We start from the raw sequence: 21,011 nt of genomic DNA on the forward strand, positions 1-21,011 counted from the left end.
TTGACATGCAATGAACGTTCTGTTAAAGGAAGTAAGTCCTTGCATGAGACAGCCAATGCACTAATCTTGTAAAAGCATTATATGCTGTAAGAATATATCAGTAAGACAATAGTAATAGGGTATGGCAGTATTAACCTAACTTGAGAATTGGAGCCGGAATGTGAATGTACGGACTATAAGGTGCTCCAATTAATTTATTTACATAACAGATGACATTCACTGAGAAACAAATAAGGAGAACAGCAGAATTTCAGTTTGATTCCTACAGGCTTAAACAAAGAGTGTGCCCAAATATGTAAACACTGACACAATCCCTGTGTAAATAGGAGGTCAATTCCACTACCATTTTTCTCAATAATTTTTAAGAATAAATAAACAAGTGGATGTGTATGCTGGGTGGTAGAAAAAAGGGCAATAGCTTTAGAACATGAACTAATACGATCATCAACAATCAGCAAGCCACAGTGGATTTTGAGATTTCTGTTACTATGCTTTTGTTAGTAGTGAGTTTGTCCATGTGCTGCTTTAGTGTGTCCTGATTCATGCAAGGTATGGACCGTTTCGTTAATGAAGCTCCACTGAGGCACGAAATGCATTAGGGGTGTCCAGCCTTAGTCTCCTATAGCCCCCCTGCAGTTTGCCTGACAGTCTAAGGAAAATAATAAAATAATCCTTTAGTTTCAGCTCTTTGAAATGGAGGGATTTTATGGTGACACTGGAATGCAGTGCAACACCTTTGAATTTTTTCCAGTGACTAACACAATCACAGCAGTAGCGCCAGCATGCTGACAGGCTAGCGAGAAAGGCCCACCTCGTGAAGACGTTCCCTTTGCTCCTCTTAAGTGTTTTCTACATTGACTCACTTTGTTGTTGCAAAGAATTTGTAAAACAAGCTGAAACGAGGACAGACACAGCTTAACAGGCTGTCCTGTGGGATAATGCCCACTAGTGAGTGTCTCTCACGGTTTTCTGCTCACTTTTGCCATTACAAATGAAACATTTCCAAGAGCACATCAAGCTCATCCTGCCTCTAGAGGTATCTTAGATCTGATCTGTCAGGCAAGTTCCCTCTGCATGAGTAATCCAGCAACAACATTAGGGCATATTGCTTATCAGTACAGCTTGGTATCTCTCTAACCTATCTTAGCTAGAATGAAAAACTAAACCCTATGATGTTTTGTTGGTCTTTAGACTAGCAAAGCACCATGGGAATTGTAGCTGAGCAATACCTGGAAGCTAGAGCATAAGTGAGGAGATCAAACTTAAAAAAAATAAATAAAATTAAATTCCATTAAATTTTCCTAGATCCAACGTCATCATTGTCACAGTTTACAGCAAATCACAATACGATGTTATATGCAATCAATCTGAATCCTATCACAATGGCTTTTGTATACATATCAGTATTATATATACTACCAATACTACCAAATTACTTTTAAAAAATGTGAACACAAAAGGAAAATCACCACCTTTTACCTTGCGCTGCATGAAAAAAACTAATCTGCTGTAACACACCACAATGCTGGATGGAACTGGGTTTATTAGCTTTCCCTACTATTTGGCAGACTGAAATGTGAATGTCTGTGAGGGTATTTCAAGCATTCCTAAAACATCATGTACCCTCTGTCACTGTCCGTACAGCTGGTGACAGGTGACACAAATGGTAGGGCAGCAGTTTTGAATCCTCCCCAATCACATGATCTAGCTATTGCTGGACTCCTCACAAGTGAGGCAGCCTGAAAATAGCACCCAACAGGCTACCTGAAGCATTTGATCAATGTGACACGATGCCAAATTCATCATAATATCGTAGAAAGTCTCCCTGGGCATTGGAACGTGAGATGTGCTGAACTGTGTCTCTAAGCCCGGTACACGACAATCTCACAATGAAGCAGTCCAACAATACAGCTTGATTTGTCTCCACCAGGATGAGAGATTATCCTCAGAGACCATCATAGTCATTACATGTCTTAGCTGTCAGCAAAGGCATGCCATTACTGAGAATTGTTCCCAGTGTGATCACTCAGCCTGGGGGCCAATCCACTAAGCAGTGCAAGGTTAAGTGATAAGGTTAGTGTGGTGCTAACTGGGGTTAGACTTAGAATTCATAAGGGTTAGAGTTAGTTAGGGCAAGCTAGAGTTAGCTCTGGCTATGTTACATTTAACCCCTTAAGGACACGTGACAAGTGTGACATGTCATGATTCCCTTTTATTCCAGAAGTTTGGTCCTTAAGGGGTTAAATAGGGTTAGTTAGACAGAGTTAGGGTTAGACAAGGTCAGTGACAGCATCAAAGTTTTATGTTGGTCAGTGTATTGACATAGTGTCACTTTAACAAATAGCTTCTCTGGGAAGCAAGCTAATTAGGGTATGCTTTAAATTTGACCCTAAAATTGCCCATAAATATGTCATAGGTATACATGCAGGGCAACGCTGTACTTAGGTGATGAACCAGAATACAAATCTGAAGAAGAACATACAGGTCCTGTGAAAATGACCATTAAAACCCAATGTGTATGTGGAACAAAATGTATTTTAGATTTTGTTATGCAGTCCCAGCCGCAAACACACTTTCTGAAAAAGAACCTACATTTTTTTTTTTACCTTCCATTACTGCACACTGTTTAATTTAAAATGTATAGCAACAGCTTTCTGGGTATGATTAAAGTTAAATTAACAGAGCAGGTGTCATGATCTGTGCTGCTCTGTTCTATGTCTGGACTTGGCTTCTGGTATCCAGTACTCCTGTTACTATTCTTGTTTAGTATTTCTTGGTTTTTGGTTTTCTATTCTGTGTCTGGTTTTCCTTATTGCTGGGTTTCTGGGTTCATTCTTATATTCCGTCCCTGGATTTCCCAGTCTCTTGGTTTCATTTAAATGTTTGTTTTTTGCCACACCTGTTGTTTTCCATTTTCCCTTTGGTTCCAGAGTTCCTGATGGCAGCTGCTCAAGACTTCTGCTCTTTCTTGCAGGTAAGTACTATTGGTCTAGTATGGTTCTTTTAGTGAACATTAGGCAGTGTAGGACCTGCCGAATATGGGGTACATTGGCGTTGTGGCAGGCTTATGCAATGTATGATCATATAGTGTAACTAAATCCCCATACTTTTCTCATTAGTGCTTAGTTATGCCTCCTCTTGTTTTGCCTAATATATCTTGTTTTGTTTTAGTTTGTATACCCAGTCCATGTACAGTCCTGTCCAGTCTTGCCCATGTTATGTTCTTGTTTTCCTCATGTCTTGTGTATATGTTCTGGGTTTAGCTTACTATCCTTCTCTGGTTCTGGGTTCTACTAGTTTTGTCTTGTTTTCTTGTTTGGTGTCTATCCTAGCTTTATCTTGTTTTTAGTACTGGATACATCTCAGCATATGTCTGCTCTGGCTTCCACTAAGCTGCTACAGGGTCTTGGTTTGTGGCCGCACAAACGCTGGTGCTCATCACCAGGGGGCGTGCGGTGACCCTGCTAATCCACCTCCACGTTGTGACTCCTACTCGGATCATCAGGCATATTGGGTCCCGGTCCTGCACCGCCGCCCGGACAGTGTCTGGGTCCCGGGCATCGGACCGCCACCTTGACAGCAGGAGTTAAAAACTTCTAAAGTAAACCCACTGAGCTGTAAGATCTAATGGGAAATGAAACCATTGTTTTTTTTTTCATGAAGGCTGGGTAAGTCATAACCAGGAAAGGTGTGGCTAGGATTGCATAAACAGACACAAAGGTGATTTAACTCCTAAATAGCAAAGAATTGAGTAGTGAGACTGCACGGGCATGATCTATACACCAAAACTGCTTAATTAAGCTAAAATAGTTTTAACTTTAGAGTATCCCTTTAAGATCTGCTTTTTTGTCTCCCAAAGGGGACACAGGCTCAGTAAATTAATTGGTAAAAATTGGAAATCTTAAAACTGAAATAGGCATGTTTATAAGTTGGCCTTAACTGTGGAGTAGTGGTGGGCTTAACAAGTTATGGCCATATGGTGGAACAGAATCCCCATATTTGTTTGAGAGAGGTGCTTTTAAGTAGTCTTGTAAAATGTAAATCTTTTTTTTTTTAACTGTGCGCTGTTCCTTAATATGTATTTTGTATAATTTGGGCTTGGATCACTAAAAGTCTGGCAGCGGTCTAAATGTCGGGTATTGTTGTAGTTGGGGTAGTTGCAGAATACAAATGCTGGCAGCAGTGGGACACAAGAGGTCTATTAAACGCCCAATAAATTAAAACACGTGTGTTAAAAAATACAGAAAGTAAATATAAGTAGCATAAATGAATAAAGTAAAATATTCTTAGTTGAATACCCTGGTGAATCTACTTTCTACAAATATATACTCTTGTCTGACAATTTTGGATTCTATGACGGGCAGGGCCGGTGCAAGGATTTTTGCCGCCCTAGGCAAAAAAAATGTGCCGCCCCCCCATATGTCCTGCCCACCATGTGACATCACAATGCCCTGCCCATATGCTCTGCCATATGGGCCAACGCCAGTCTTCACAAAGTGTCTTTTATCTGAAAAGACAGTGTGTTTACATTAAAAAGCCTACAGGCACAGGCTATAGACACCAGAACCACTACATTATGCTGGTAAATTAGAGATTAGTGCCACTAATATATTGGATTGCCTACTTACCACCAGATGAGGACAAGAGGCTGATGATGGGCTAAGTCTGGCTCCACAGGTCTGGTGTAGAAGAGGCTCTCTGGAGACTGTTTTTAACAGTGCTCACAACAATTAACGAACAGGAAGCAGCTCCATTTTTTAGGGCCCCTTACACAGCTCAAGGTCTGGGCCCCCAGGGGGCATACGCCTACAATGCCCACCCATAAATCCACCTACATGGCCCATCCATGAGTTGGGGATGTTTTATGTGTGCAATTTGTGTAAGGGATGTAGTGTGTTTATAGGGGATGTAGTGTGTGTGTTTGCGTGTAAGGAATGCATTGTATGTTTCTGTGTGTGTGTGTGTGTGTAAGGGGTGCAAGGTTTGTTTCTGTGTTGTTTCTGTGTATGTAATTGAATGCAGTGTGTGTCTGTAAGGGGTGCATTAATTATGTAAGAGAACGTAAGGGATGCATTGTGTGTTTCGGGTGTGTCTGTGTGTGAGTAGGAATGCATTGTATGTTTCTGTGTGTGTGGGGGGAGGGGGAGATGCATTGTGTATGTGTGTAGTGTAAAAGAGAGGGTTTGTGGGGTAGGATAGGGACTGAGAGGGGAACAGCTCTTTATTTATTTATTTTAAATTCATAGTGCTCTCCCCTCCGGGCAATTATTGATTTCCCCTTCCCTTCTGTCCCTCCGTGTTCTCCCCTTCTGTCACTTAGTGCTCTCCCTTGGCCCCCTGTCCCTCTGCAGTCCCCCCTTTGTGGTCTTCTCACTCCCCCCCTTAGTTGTCCTCCCTCTCCCAAACCCCTTAGTAGACCTTCCCCTACTCCCCCCACCCCCTTAGTGGTAATCTCCCCCCCTTAGTGGTCCTTACCCTCCTCCCCTCTCCTTAGTAGTCCTCCCTCCTTACCCCCCTTTGGTGGTCCTTCCCCCTTAGTGGTCCTCCCTCTCCCAAAACCCTAGTGGACCTCCCCTCCTCCTCCCTCAGTGGTCCTTACCTCCCCACCCCCGTTCCCCCTGTGTTCCTTCACCCCCCTCCCCCAGTGGTCCTGACTCACCCCTCCCCCAGTGGTCCTGACTCTCCCCTCCCCTAGTGGTCCTTACCCTCCCCTAGTGGTCCTTACTTCCCCCTCCCCTCCCCTAGTGGTCCTTACCCTCCCCTCCCCTAGTGGTCCTTACCCTCCCCTCCCCTCCCCTAGTGGTCCTTACCCTCCCCTCCCCTCCCCTAGTGGTCCTTACCCTCCCCTCCCCTCCCCTAGTGGTCCTTACCCTCCCCTCCCCTAGTGGTCCTTACCCTCCCCTCCCCTAGTGGTCCTTACCTTCCCCTCCCCTAGTGGTCCTTACTCCCCCATCCCCTCCCCTAGTGGTCCATACCCTCCCCTCCCCTAGTGGTCCTTACCTCCCCAGTGGTCCTTACCCCCCTTCCCCTCCTAGTGGTCCTTATACCCCCCTTCCCCTCCTAGTGGTCCTTATCCCCCCTCCCTCCCCTAGTGGTCCTTATCCCCCCCCTCTCCCTCCCTCCCCTAGTGGTCCTTATCCCCCCTCCCTCCCCTAGTGGTCCTTATCCCCCCTCCCTCCCCTAGTGGTCCTTATCCCCCCTCCCTCCCCTAGTGGTCCTTATCCCCCCTCCCTCCCCTAGTGGTCCTTATCCCCCCCCTCCCCTCCCCTAGTGGTCCTTATCCCCCCTCCCCTCCCCTAGTGGTCCTTATCCCCCCCCTCCCCTCCCCTAGTGGTCCTTACCCTCCCCTCCCCTCGTGGTCCTTACCCCCCCCCCCCCCCCAGTGGTCCTTACAACCCTGGTCCTTACCCACCCCCAGTGGTCCTTATCCCCCCCTAGTGGTCCTTATACCCCCCTTTCCCTCCTAGTGGTCCTTATCCCCCCCCTCCCCTAGTGGTCCTTATCCCCCCCTCTCCCCCCCTCCCCTAGTGGTCCTTATCCCCCCCTCTCCCTCCCTCCCCTAGTGGTCCTTATCCCCCCCTCTCCCTCCCTCCCCTAGTGGTCCTTATCCCCCCCTCCCTCCCTCCCCTAGGGGTCCTTACCCCTCCCCCGTGGTCCTTACCCCTCCCCCGTGGTCCTTACCCCTCCCCCGTGATCCTTACCCCTCCCCCGTGATCCTTACCCCTCCCCCGTGATCCTTACCCCTCCCCCGTGATCCTTACCCCCCCCCGTGGTCCTTACCCCCCCCCATGGTCCTTACCCCCCCCCATGGTCCTTACCCCCCCCCATGGTCCTTACCCCCCCCCCATGGTCCTTACCCCCCCCCCATGGTCCTTACCCCCCCCCATGGTCCTTACCCCCCCCCCATGGTCCTTACCCCCCCCCCATGGTCCTTACCCCCCCCCCCCATGGTCCTTACCCCCCCCCCCCCATGGTCCTTACCCCCCCCCCCATGGTCCTTACCCCCCCCCCCCCGTGGTCCTTATCCCCCCCTCTCCCTCCTAGTGGTCCTTATCCCCCCCTCTCCCTCCTAGTGGTCCTTATCCCCCCTCTCCCTCCCTCCCCTAGTGGTCCTTATTCCCCCCCCACCCCTCCCTCCCCTAGTGGTCCTTATTCCCCCCCCACCCCACCCTCCCCTAGTGGTCCTTATTCCCCCCCCACCCCACCCTCCCCTAGTGGTCCTTATCCCCCACCCCTCCCTCCCCTAGTGGTCCTTACCCCCCTGGTCCTTATCCCCCCTGGTGGTCCTTATACCCCCCTTTCCCTCCTAGTGGTCCTTATCCCCCCCTCCCCCTCCCTCCCCTAGTGGTCCTTATCCCCCCCTCCCCCTCCCTCCCCTAGTGGTCCTTATCCCCCCCTCTCCCTCCCTCCCATAGTGGTCCTTATCCCCCCCTCTCCCTCCCTCCCCTAGTGGTCCTAATCCCCCCCTCCCCCTCCCTCCCCTAGTGGTCCTAATCCCCCCCTCTCCCTCCCTCCCCTAGTGGTCCTTATCCCCCCCCCCCTCCCTCCTTCCCCTAGTGGTCCTTACCCTCCCCTCCTGCCCATGTAGCGTGGCCGGGCGGCACGGAACGCGGGACAGGAACCTCTGTTTCCTGTACCCGGCCAACGGCGGACTGAAGGGAAGTGCACGCTGAGTGAGCACTTGCTGTCATTCCGCCGGCGGCCGGGTACAGGAAACAGAGGTTCCTGTCCCGCGTTCCGCGCCGCCCGGCCACGCTACATGGAGAGACCGGCAGGAGGGAGCGCTCTGCGCTTCCCTCCTGCCGGTCACTCAAACTCGGCCGCCCTCCATGCAGCAGTGCTGCGCCGCCTGAGGCTTGTAAAAGGGCTCAGGTGGCGCAGCATGAGTAGCCACACAGGGCACAGGGATCCGGCGCCCCCTGCTAAGTTGCGCCCTAGGCGGCTGCCTAGGTCGCCTTACAGGTAGCGCCGGCCCTGATGACGGGTATTAAAGTAATACTCTCAGCAGACAGAATTGAACAGGGCGCCTCCATCTTTGCTCACTGTCAACCACTGCTAAAAGTAATTGTTAATATTTGTAAACATTTATACATAAAGTTTATACCCAACACCCCAGTAAAATGCAAATAGCATTTACTGCTATGATGGAAGTCTCCAACATTTAATAGCCAAATAAACACAAAGAAACAAACATTTAGGATTTAGAAGACATTGTCTTAATTTAATGCTAATGTCATCATCGGTCTAGCTTTCACACAGATTCTTCTGAAACTATGAGTTATTAGCACTGGGCTGCAAACACGTGGAGGTATATCCACTATCATTCAAAGAACCATGAAACAACTATTTTACATATGAAAATAGAGAAAAGATCCAGACTCTAGGCTTTAAAAAGATACTATAGTAGAAAAGCTGCCACTCATAATAGGCACACCCCAGAAAAGCCTATAAACAAATAGGAAGTAGAGAAGGGGAGAGTGTCAGTCTCCCCTAATGAGGGCGCTAATCACTAAAGTAAAAGCAAAATTGAAAGTGTAAAAAATACAAATTTATTATACAATAAATGTAAAAAATCATAAAAATCGAGCAGTGCAATTCCAAGACCAATTTGTTAAACACCAACTGCTAGCACACAAGAAAAAGGATGATGGAACGTTTCCAAATAGCCCTAGGTCGCGACTCTGAGGGCTAGGTATACTTGCGGCTTTCTAGTGGTAGAATGAACGGTCTCTGGACTGCTTTGAAGTAAAAAGGTACAGGCTCAACGCGTTTCGTCCCGCGCCTTTCGGGACTTCCTCAGGAGCTGCGGATGCTGTTATTTCTTTCTCCGGTCTCTCTTTTAAGTCCTCAGGAATCTTCTGCCTTCGCGCCAAAAAACGCCGTCGCGCATGCGCATAACGACACAAGGTTCCGTTCAGCTACGGGTACCCTCAAGGACCAGTAGCTTTCAGGAAGTCTGTCGGTGCGCATGCGTGGCTGATTTTGAGCGCACAAAAACTTTATTGGCACTGAGTACTGGACACTATGTAACAAACTTGGAGTTACTAGAGATCCAGAACTCATCACATATGTGCCTTAATTTTAACATTTCAGGGAAACCTAGAGATTACCGCAAATTTAGCAAAGAAAGAGGATACTAAAAATAAATAGAGATAAAAACTGGATAATAAATGTTACCTAAAAAGGTTATTTTAATCTAAAATGTTGAATGTGTATTGCATTTATGGTAATCTTCACAACCTAAACATGATGACCTATACATGTCAACCAGATCTAAGGGATGAATCAAATGAATAGGGTAAAGAGAGTTCATTCTAATAGCCCCTTATTAAATATACAAATAATAAACGTACAATTAATTCAATTTTTAACCTGATGTACTGATATTACTGAAAAACGTTTCTATCATGGTGTAAATACAGAAAAGATTTATGGATTAGATGGTCAGAACGATAACATTTGTCAAATTTTTAAACAAATTTTAAACAAATTTTAAACAAATTTTGAACAAATTTTGAGCAAATCAGCAAGAATCATAAATAAGTAAAGATGAAGATGGGGATACAGATAAAAATAAAAATAAAAATAAATATAAAAATGTAAAAATAAAAATAAAAATGTAGAAAAAAATGTATAAATAAAAATGTATATATATATGGATTTAGATATAAATATAAAAATAAATGTAAATATAAATGGAAATACTAATAAAAAATAAAAAATATATTATAATAAATAAAAATAAATATATAGATAAATAAAAATAAAAATAAAAATAAAGATAAATAAAAATAAAAATAAAAATAAAAATAAAAATAAAAATAAAAATAAAAATAAAAATAAAAATAAAAATAAAAATAAAAATAAAAATAAAAATAAAAATAAAAATAAAAATAAAAATAAAAATAAATATAAAAATAAATATAAAAATAAAAATAAGAATAAAGATAAAGATAAAGATAAATATAAATATAGAGATGAAAATAAAAATAAATATAAATATAAATATAAATATAAATAAATAAAAATAAAAATAGAAATAAGTGTGATCACATAAATGCAAGAATATCTAGGTCCGTATTTAGACCTAGAGGGGTAGAAGACTTCATTTTGTAAATCCACTCTGTTTCTTTTCTGACCAAGGTTTTGGTGGTATCTCCGCCTCTCCAGTGTGGAACAACCAGATCAATACCTATACATATGAAATTGTTCAAAGAGAAAACAGAACAGGCATTACAATGTCGAGGTACACTGTGTTTTTCACTTTTCTTTCTTATGCCATTTAAGTGCTCTAGGAGTCTTTCATGTAATTTGCGGATGGTTCGACCTATATATTGCATTCCGCATACACATTCTAAAAGATAGACAACGTTTCTGCTACTACAGGTTATAAAATGTTTTATTGCAAAATTCTCGTTCGTAACTGTGCTTTTAAAAGTTAATGTAGTTCTTTTCTGAAATTTACATGTGCTACAATTTCCGCACCTGTGAAACCCAATGGGTCTTTTTTTAAAAAAGGTCTCTTTTTCATTTTTCAATGTAACTTTAGGTAACAGACTAGGGGCTAGAATCGTTTTTAAGCTATCGGTTTTTTTGTATACGATCTTTGGCTTCTTGGGTAGTAGTTTGTGGAGATAAGTATCCTGCAAAAGAATCGGCCAATGCTTTCTAAAAACTTTATCTATTCTATTTGCTTTATTATTATATTTAGTAATAAATGCCATATCAAAGAAGTTTTTTTCTTTTTGAGTGCTAGTCTTTGATTTCACCTTCAAAAACTCTTCTCTTTTTTTGTACTTAACTTCCTTTTGACTTTTCTCAAGTAGTTCTGTGGGATAATTTCTATCCCGAAATCTTTTATTCAAAACTAGAACTTGGCTGTCAAAATCTTGCTGGTTTGTGCAATTTTTATAAAGCCTAGTTTGTTGACTCTTTGGAATATTGCGGAGCCATATTGGATTGTGACAGCTAGAGAATTCAATCAGACTATTACAATCTGTGGGTTTGAAAAAAGTTTTACTACAAATTTTTCCATTCTCTATAAAGAAAGTTAGATCCAAAAAGTTGATCTGTGCCTCTCCCATTTCTTGGGTAAAGTTCAGCCCATAGTTATTTGCGTTTACATAAACCATAAAATTGTTAAACTCATTAATACCCCCCTTCCAAATGATAAAGACATCGTCTATGTACCTCCTCCAGAGCACCAGGTTTGCCCCAAACGGATTGTTGTTCCAAATACATTGTTCCTCCCAATTTGCTACGAAGATGTTCGCGTAGCTTGGGGCAAACCTGGTGCCCATGGCAGTGCCACAGATCTGCAAATAGTGAGTCCCCTCAAACCAAAACGAGTTCCTATATAAAATGAAATTGATACACTGCAGGATGAATTCACTTTGTTTTTTCGACATTTTATCATCATTGTCTAGCACCTCTTTTACAGCGGCTAAACCTTTGGTATGATCGATAACTGTGTATAATGAGGTGACGTCAATGGTCACCCATAAGTAGTCGTCTTTCCATTCCATCCCTTCTAGTTCTCTAATCATTTGGGTTGAGTCTTTAACATAGGAAGCTGCCAAAATTACATATTTCTGTAAAAAGATATCCACATATTCAGAGATGTTACTTGTGAGGGAATCTATACCGCTAATGATGGGCCTTCCAGGGGGATCCTTTAAGGATTTGTGGATCTTTGGCAATTGGTAGAAAATTGCCAGTTTGGGGAACTCAATATAGAGATAATCAAATTCTATCTTCGTAATCACTTCATGTTTTAGTGCCTTAGATAATATGGTATACAATTCTGATTTGAAGATATTACTTGGGTTTTCTTTTAAGATCTTGTAAATCATTTGATTCATCCCTTAGATCTGGTTGACATGTATAGGTCATCATGTTTAGGTTGTGAAGATTACCATAAATGCAATACACATTCAACATTTTAGATTAAAATAACCTTTTTAGGTAACATTTATTATCCAGTTTTTATCTCTATTTATTTTTAGTATCCTCTTTCTTTGCTAAATTTGCGGTAATCTCTAGGTTTCCCTGAAATGTTAAAATTAAGGCACATATGTGATGAGTTCTGGATCTCTAGTAACTCCAAGTTTGTTACATAGTGTCCAGTACTCAGTGCCAATAAAGTTTTTGTGCGCTCAAAATCAGCCACGCATGCGCACCGACAGACTTCCTGAAAGCTACTGGTCCTTGAGGGTACCCGTAGCTGAACGGAACCTTGTGTCGTTATGCGCATGCGCGACGGCGTTTTTTGGCGCGAAGGCAGAAGATTCCTGAGGACTTAAAAGAGAGACCGGAGAAAGAAATAACAGCATCCGCAGCTCCTGAGGAAGTCCCGAAAGGCGCGGGACGAAACGCGTTGAGCCTGTACCTTTTTACTTCAAAGCAGTCCAGAGACCGTTCATTCTACCACTAGAAAGCCGCAAGTATACCTAGCCCTCAGAGTCGCGACCTAGGGCTATTTGGAAACGTTCCATCATCCTTTTTCTTGTGTGCTAGCAGTTGGTGTTTAACAAATTGGTCTTGGAATTGCACTGCTCGATTTTTATGATTTTTTACATTTATTGTATAATAAATTTGTATTTTTTACACTTTCAATTTTGCTTTTACTTTAGTGATTAGCGCCCTCATTAGGGGAGACTGACACTCTCCCCTTCTCTACTAACTATTTTACATAAGCTGCTGTTGGATGGACCATAATGACCAGGATCTTTTATTTTACTCTTGTGTGAAAAATCCAAAGGCTTTCACATAATACTTATAATGGCTGGGAGTTTTCAGTTGAAGGCTTTTTAAGTATAGATCAGTGTATAGTTTTATCAATGTATGATTCCTAAATTGATTAAAATGCAATATAGCAAGAGCTGCTTTGTAAGCAGCCTGTAAGCTTTCTGCCAATACACTTTTTTTACATTACAGGTACAATATGATTATGAAAACACAGAGCCACTTATCAACAACAAGGAAAGAAAAATTGCAACAAAATATTTTTTTTCTAAGCCCGTTTACATAATTAAACAGCAGCATCAATCAGTAAATAATTGTTCGGCTCCATTGACTCAGCAGAGGAAGGGCATGTCAAAACATTTTACCTGACAGACATATTTGTTCTTCCATTTGCTCAGCACACACTCAGTGCTCTGCATCAGTTCCTGGAGGACGAGAGAAAACAGAAAGGGAGAGAGAGTCGGCTGCGTGCATTGTTACTGGTGGTTAAAGTGCTTCTGGTTTTCAAGCAGGGAGAGATTAGCATGCCACATAAACAAAGATGCAACTGTTTTAGAACAGTTCCCTAGACAAAAGCGCAGTTATCATCACTATGATGCCTGATCCTTTATGAAAATTAAAGCTGTTGAAAGGAGATTGAAAGAAGGATTGTTTGTTACCATTCTTGTAACTTTCTCAAAACCTACCTCAAGCTCCGTGAGATTGTCTCGAAGCTTCTCGGGACGCTTGTTCTTCAGAATCCAGGGGAAGCCGCGTGCTGTAAGAAACAGACATAAGGTTTAGAATGTGGCAAGGAGATTTACGGCATATTTAAAGTCCGGAAATGTGACTGCGTGCAGAATATGTTAAACAAAACAATAGTGACAAAACCTCTGTCACGACAAGGAGATAGGGATATGTTTTGCTATACATAGCTAGATGAGAGTGCCTTCAGACAGGAAGTACCTGATGTCAGATCCGTCGGCCCTACAAAACTCCTAGAACCACTAATCCACTGAGCGGCCTGCATGGAATTCAAAGTCAACCCAAAATGAATTTCAAATTTAAAGAAAATAGCCAAACAGAAAACAGATTTGACATGGATCATTTTTGTAGTTTAACAATTTGGCTTCAAATTTAAAATCCCTGTTGAATCCCTGTTAATTCTAATTTTATTGAATAACCCTGTAAATGTGACAGTAACAATTTCTTTGCTCATCCTTCAACGAAGCAATGTTTTTTTTCTAACATTCTAAGGCTTCTAACATATTTCCAGAGCTTTTTAATAGTGTAAAGAAAATGCTGATGATGGTTAACCATCAAGCTTATATGCATAAATTATATTCTATATATGTTTAATAAACATACACACAAGCATGCAATTACGGTTTTGGATCAAAACCAATAACAGGTTCAAAGTAAAACAGGTTTAAACGAATACTTTCCTAAGCTACTAAAATGAATCAGGCCCTATAAATAATCATTAAGGTTATTTAATGGACATTACAATGCAACAGCTTCAAATCTCTTTCTTTTATTTGGAATGAAATCCTCACAGGACTGTAGGAACATCCAAGTACAAAAAAAAAAATTACATTTATAAACGATAATAAGCGAACAGGACTTATAAAAATGAATAATTTTGTGTTATATCTATATTAAAGAACTATCCTCCTCCCTCTTCTCAGCATCAAAGCAATTTTACATGTACTTTACCTGTGAATTTCAGTTAGCAAGCATGTTTACTCTGTTTAAAGAAAACCATCTTTTGCAGAAATAAAAAAAATAGCCCTTGAGATAAAAGGTGGAATGCAATGTAACTGTTCCATATCATCTGCCAAACATGTTTAATACATTGCGTTACAGCATAGTGGACTAGGACACTTAGCTTGCCCGGACTACAAAGTTAAATTATGTACTTGATATACAGTTTATTGGGTGCCTAATATCCAATTAAGCGTTATTACACTGCCTGCTTGTTTGTACTGCTGTATTTTTTTTTTTTATATATACCTTTTTGATTTTATATGCCTATTTTTGACTGACATAAGATGTAGCTCTGTAATGTTCAGTATTGACTTAAACATATAACATGTTACAGAGGTTTGTGGCTAGTTGTAATAAATTACAGTTACACTGTAGACTACCAATGTCAATGTATGTTTATTAGGTATCAGTTTGTTTTGTATGTGTTGCCATTATTGTATAACCTGTGTGTCATGCCACAGTAAGGAGATCTTTAAGCCTGTCCAGCATATGGGGTGTAATGGTCTGAGTCCCCTAGACTGCTAAACTCTCCTGGACATATGAACATGTGCTAAATGCCCATAGGTAGGTAAATTAGTAACTGGCAAATGCAGGAGCTACATACTACCCTTGAATGGAGAATTGTCTATTTCCATATATTTAATGTTTTGAAAATATTTAAAAATATAGGCTAATTCCATTAGATGGCGATACCCTTACATTCGACAAACTGCTGCTTCTCTTCCGCATATCCATAATCTGGGAATTGGGCTAGAAAGAAAAGAAGAATGGTGAAAATTCTGTAAAAAAAATAGCTAAGGATTTAAGAGTAAATCGTCATTCCAGACATATTGTGCATCACATGACAAGTGATCAATGATACAAAAGATCATCTCAGGCCTATGAATTTACTTAGAAAGTAATCTGCAAGTCTCTGAGCAGAGAAGTCTGTTTTACAAGTTTCAAATCTCATCCCGTAATGAAATAATCTGCAACTTAATCCAGAGTCAGTCTGTCATCAGGACCTTAGTGCTTGCAAACACAGGACAAGGGATTCCCACACAAACTCTCTGCTCAGATTTGGCTTGGAACAAGGGGCAACTCTAGCCGTAGGGACCTTATGGCCCTATGTGAAACTTCTAGGATTAACCCAATTAATCAGATAAAGAAAATTGATCATTTACTCTGAAATGCCTATTTCAGATATCAGGTACAGAACAGAACCATGAGGCCAAAAATGGAGCACTCTCATGAGTTTATAATGCCCTCTAGTGGGGAAAGCAGATATTAAAATCAATCCAGTAAAGGTAAACTTGCTGGTTAATTAATGTCTGTTTATAGTGTGGCACAGAAGAAACATTGCGCAACGTATTCACTTACAAACCAAGCAAAGTAAAAGCTGGTTTAATTGTTGGACGAAGCAGTGTGCAGCCTTATGGTTCCTAGCAGATTATCAATCTAAGCTAACTGCATCATTCAAGTTATAAAGACAAATGCCAACCTCAGGATTCAGTATACGTAAGACGGAGACAGTCTTTGTTATATCTACACTCTTTGGGTGACAGTTTTGTACTCACTACCAAATAGGTATGGCACTAGCACACAGGCACACTGGAAACTGATCACATTTATACTCTATTTTCCACACAGAGAACCTTAATAAAACCGTAATAAAAGCACAAAAAGTCTTGGAGACTGAAATTGCTAATGGAACACTATAATCACCAGACCACTTCATCCCTATGAAGTGGTCTTGGTGCAGTGGTCCATTAGTTTTAACCCCGCAATGTAAAAAACTGCAGTTTGTTTTTTTAGAAATTGTAGCGTTTACATTTTAAATGTTGCTCGGTGTTAAATGATAAATCTAGTGTGTTTCACAGGATGACTTCCTGACATTGCTGAACCCTTTAGCAACCAGCTGTATACATAATGCAAGACATGTTTCAGAGTAGTTTTGTAGACGATAAAATGTAGCTTTTACTATAGTTATTACCTGATTCTTTCTTTTCATGATACTGGTATACACCAAGATCTTCTTCTAGGTTATCAAAAAAGAAGAAAGAAAAAAAAAATGAATATCTTTTACTGACGACATTGAGCTTTTTCAGTTATTTTTGGTAAAAGTGCTAGGTATCTGAAAGACATGCAATACACTGCTCTGTGCTGCATATCAGCCACACTCAATTGGTTTAACACAGCGTTCTACCAAATGCTATTAATTCTTTTTCCACATCAATACATTTCCTGAACTCATAACAATTGCTCCTGGTATCGTCAAAGTCTGTTTTTAATTTAGCAATAAATTAGCATTTGATCTACTGCTGCTGTTAAAACTAAAGCAGATTGTAGTATATGTATGTTATGTTAACATGGACGCAGAGATGCATAACTAGGCAATCAAACTGTCCTCGAATAAAACTGAACATTTTGTGGTTGCAGTTTTAATATTATGTGTGCCCATATGACATAAATCAGAAGCGAATATTATAGATTTTAAAAGTCATCTAACGCTAGGCAACGTTTCTACAAAAATTAAAGCTGTCCACTCAGCTAGGATATAAGTCTTCTGGGTCATGACTTGAGCCAATGGGCTAGAGTGACAGTCGAAGCCTTTTGAGCCAAATGCGGCTCAAGAAAAATGCACAAACCAGGATGAACATTTACTGAAAGGGCCTAGAGGCCTCAACAAAATACACAAGGGTACAAGCAACATTCAAATCATGCAACAATCTCATCTATGAGCCTCTGCGGACATCTTATTCCAGCACATTCAATTGTAGTGGTTGGGAGATCCTCTAAATAGTCATCCCAGTGGAGGAAGAGGAACCCATGACGGGTCATAAGTCGTCCATTGCTATTTTAACTACATCCAAAAATACCAAGACTAGGCTCATAATCTCCATGCATTCCACTGCTAAAAGTTTAAGCACAGCCTAAATCATCAAGCGGCGTAAAGCGTCTCCATTATAACCTCCAGAAGGAACAGCTTCATTAGGGAGTTCAGAATCAACTCCAGTAATTGAACTTATGTATATGGTATCAGCAAACACTTGGGGAGGCGGAAACTCTCCTTCTAGGTAAATTGGTATCTCAAACTGTGATGGCACACTTGAGCAGTATAATTCTTTCTTAATTCATGACAATACATTTCTTCCTCTTTAAAGACGCTCCATGGAATATGTAACCGGCAAAAAAAAAGGAAAAAGAGTACAATATGGTGTAGTATTTTAAATACCAATTAATGGTGAGTATTTTATACATAGTAGCTCCTAGTGTACAGCTTACGGATATCTGTATTTGTGATGTCCTCACCATAGATTTGTAAAAACATAAAATATACGATATATTGCACACTGTTATACAATTACAGAAATCTATGTAAACTGGGTTGCTCAATCTATAGCATTTAGGTGGCATGTTCCCACAAAGGAAATCCAGGATATGATGGATGGTACAATGGAGGTCCAGAAAAAAAGTACAGCATTAACAGATCCCAACAAGGGCTGAAGATGAAAGCCTAACTTTTAACTAGAAGAAACCAAACACAAGGCCCATGGTTTCGAGAAGGTGTTCCTAGATGTCTGCTCCCCTGCAACTTAGGACATAGGGAGAATAAATACTTTCATGCAAACTTTTTAAGGGTGGCAACTTTCTTGGTTTGTTTTGCTTTCTTTCAAGAGGAAGAACCTTGCCTTTTCTTTGGAGAGAAAACAACAGTGTTAAAAGAAGACCGAGACCCTCAGGAGCACTTAACGGAACAAAAGCGACCCCAACAGCACCACTTAGAAAAGGCATTTTAGCACCTCACATCCCTACTTTGCAATAGGTAGATCTCCACCCACTTTACAAATATGCAGAACCCGAAGAGGAAAAAGTGAACATGCTCTCGCCTTCAAGGCTCATGACTTCCTCTAGTGAACCTTTGCTAGATACCAGAAACCAGACTGAGACGTAAAATGCAAAACACCTTTATTAGTAAAAAAAAAAATAATAAAAAAATAGCAAAATATAAAATAGTCCAAAAGCTAAGTTCGGGAGACGCGCTCAGGAGTCAGGAACCAAAGCAGGTAGTCAAACGGGCCGGAATTAGGAGAACAGACAGAGAGCAGCAGAGTCAGGAACCAGGAAAACACAGGAAAAAATGGAAATGCTCTGGGAAACTGGAAGTAAGGCATGGGCAAAGAGGTACTGGGACTTGCTGCTTAAACAGCCTGCACTTATTAGCAAAAGGGGCTGGCTTACAGCACCAGGTGAGTAACCATGGCAATAGTAATGAAAAGAGACAATTGTTAAAAACAGCTGAATAGCTCAGACACACAGTAAGAAAGTGTTGCTTTTTAAAACAGCAGAGAAATCCTGACAACCTTGAGGAGCACAACCTTGACGGTCTTTGAAACCAGAGACCAAATGAGAAAAGTGGTAATGCTAAAAGCTAAGCAGGGGAAGGCACCAACTTCCTTGACAAAACAGGCCAGGATAGCCAGGTACATCGATAGCAAGCTTATTAGCAGGATTTAGCAACAAGAGTTTTGGTGCAGATGGCATAGCACTAACCACATCAGCGATGACAGCTTTAAGATAGACCTGGACCTAGAGGTAATGGTGAAGGGAAGCCATGGGGTCAGTACACAATGTGGAGTTGGTATCAACCCTCCTCAATTGTCCACAGAACAAAAGTGACTAGAGCCAGATAGTTTAATTTGGGATTCCAAAGGTATAGGTCCCTTATAGATAGAAGTAAACCCTGGTCAGTAGTCATTTGCACAGAGGATGGAGAGCAGGTGGAAATCAGGAGAAATCTCTTCCCAGCTAGCTGACAGTGAAACCTAGGAGTATGAGTCTAGCCAAGACAATGGGTTCTAAGTAAAAACTGCTTCACTTATTTTCCAAAAGTGATGCAGGTTTGGATCACTACTTATAATGTTAATCAGGGGATCCCTGTATAACCATTATTTTAAAGGGACACTATAGTCACCAGAACAACTACAGCTTATTGTATTTGTTTTGGTGAGTATAATCAGTCCCTTAAGGCTTTTTGCAGTGAACGCGGTCTTTTCAGAGAAAATGCAGTGTTTACATTACTGCCTAGGGATACCTCCACTGGCCACTCCTCATATGGCTGCAAGAGGTACTTCCTGGGTCAGTGCTGCACAGTATGCAGCACTGACATTCATTGTCCCACCATCTGCGAAGACAATGAATTTCCTAATTTTTCTAGAATCACTAGAAAGAGTTATGCAAATACTTTAATAAACCAATAATTGGTACAATAAGCATAAAGCGAAATTACAAAGTGACAATATGAAGGCATAACAAAACAAACAGTAATAATTACCACAATTCTCACAAGCCTATTATGGCAGAAACACGAGCCCCCAATAACCCCAACATTTCGGCACCTACTGGCTGCCTTTTTCAAACACCCTAATAAGCTTGTGAGAATTGTGGTAATTATTACTGTTTGTTATGCCTTTATATTGTCACTTTGTAATTTTGCTTTATGCTTATTGTACCAAGTATTGGTTTATTAAAGTATTTGCATAACTCTTTCTAGTGTGCATTCTCTATTTGATATATAAAACTACTATGTAAACATCTAGGACCAGGGGGCATGTGTGGAATGCTGGGAATGCCTACCAGTAGTTTATATAGAGCTATGGAATCTGTTGGTGCTATATAAATGGCAATAATCATAATAATAATAAATGTAAGAGATAAGTGTTAACCTAACAATTGGATAATAATCATTGTAATATGGGTGTGATTTTGTATTTTCTCTATACGTATGGAATACGTCATTTATGGTATATATTCTTTGTTCTCTTGTTGCTTGGCTGCCCAGTGTATCGTGTATTTCAGAACTCATTGGGACTTTGCAGATGCAAATAAATAAACAGCTTTGTTCTTCCAGCGACCTGTGTTTGGAGTGTGTTCCTGTATTATCGGAAACCTGAGAAAGTCCACAACAATTCCAGTAAACATTCACAGTGCTGTGCAAAAAAGTAAGTGGACACTTGTATTTAATAGTTAATTGATCTTTCTTTGGCAGCAATAACTTCAATCCAGCGTTTATGGTAGCTGCAGGTTAGACCTTTTTATTATTATTGGGATTTATTTAGCACCAGCTTATTACGCAGTGCTTTACAATTAAAGGGGTATTTACCAAATGAGACAATTACAAAATGTAACAGGAACAATAGGTAGTTGACGACCTTGCTCAAACAAGCTTACAGTCTAGACGAGGTCGGGTATAAAAACACAATAGGAAGGGTATTGAGAGAGACGGCAAATAGACATGGTGGGAAAGTAGCAGAACTTGAGGTGAGAGTGGAGTGTGGCCCTATAGGAGAGCATGAGAGGTAGAAGTTACTCTTGGAGGCCATAAGCATTCCTGAAAAGATGGGTTTTGAGGACTTCTTAAAGGATTGAAGACTAGAGGAGAGTCTGACAGGAGTAAGCAGGCTGTTCCAAAGGAAAGGAGCCACTCGTGAGTCTTGCAGGCGTGAAGTACTGGGAGTACATCCAGACAGAGATAGAAGAAA

The 21,011-nt window shown here is 41.3% G+C and overlaps 1 protein-coding gene across 1 annotated transcript in view; it reads right to left on the minus strand.

The window, feature by feature from the left end:
- Window positions 1–21,011, minus strand: part of WDPCP (WD repeat containing planar cell polarity effector) — a 262,222-nt gene that overhangs the window by 235,002 nt on the left and 6,209 nt on the right. The window contains exons 2-5 of the mRNA XM_063441857.1: window positions 16,463–16,507; window positions 15,190–15,240; window positions 13,431–13,501; window positions 13,110–13,169 (exon numbers count right to left, since the gene is read on the minus strand). Of these exons, the coding sequence (XP_063297927.1) occupies window positions 13,110–13,169; window positions 13,431–13,501; window positions 15,190–15,240; window positions 16,463–16,507 (227 nt within the window). The remainder of the gene's footprint in view (window positions 1–13,109; window positions 13,170–13,430; window positions 13,502–15,189; window positions 15,241–16,462; window positions 16,508–21,011) is intronic.

The sequence above is a fragment of the Pelobates fuscus genome, chromosome 2 (genome assembly GCF_036172605.1).
Source record: "Pelobates fuscus isolate aPelFus1 chromosome 2, aPelFus1.pri, whole genome shotgun sequence".
NCBI lineage: Eukaryota > Metazoa > Chordata > Amphibia > Anura > Pelobatidae > Pelobates > Pelobates fuscus.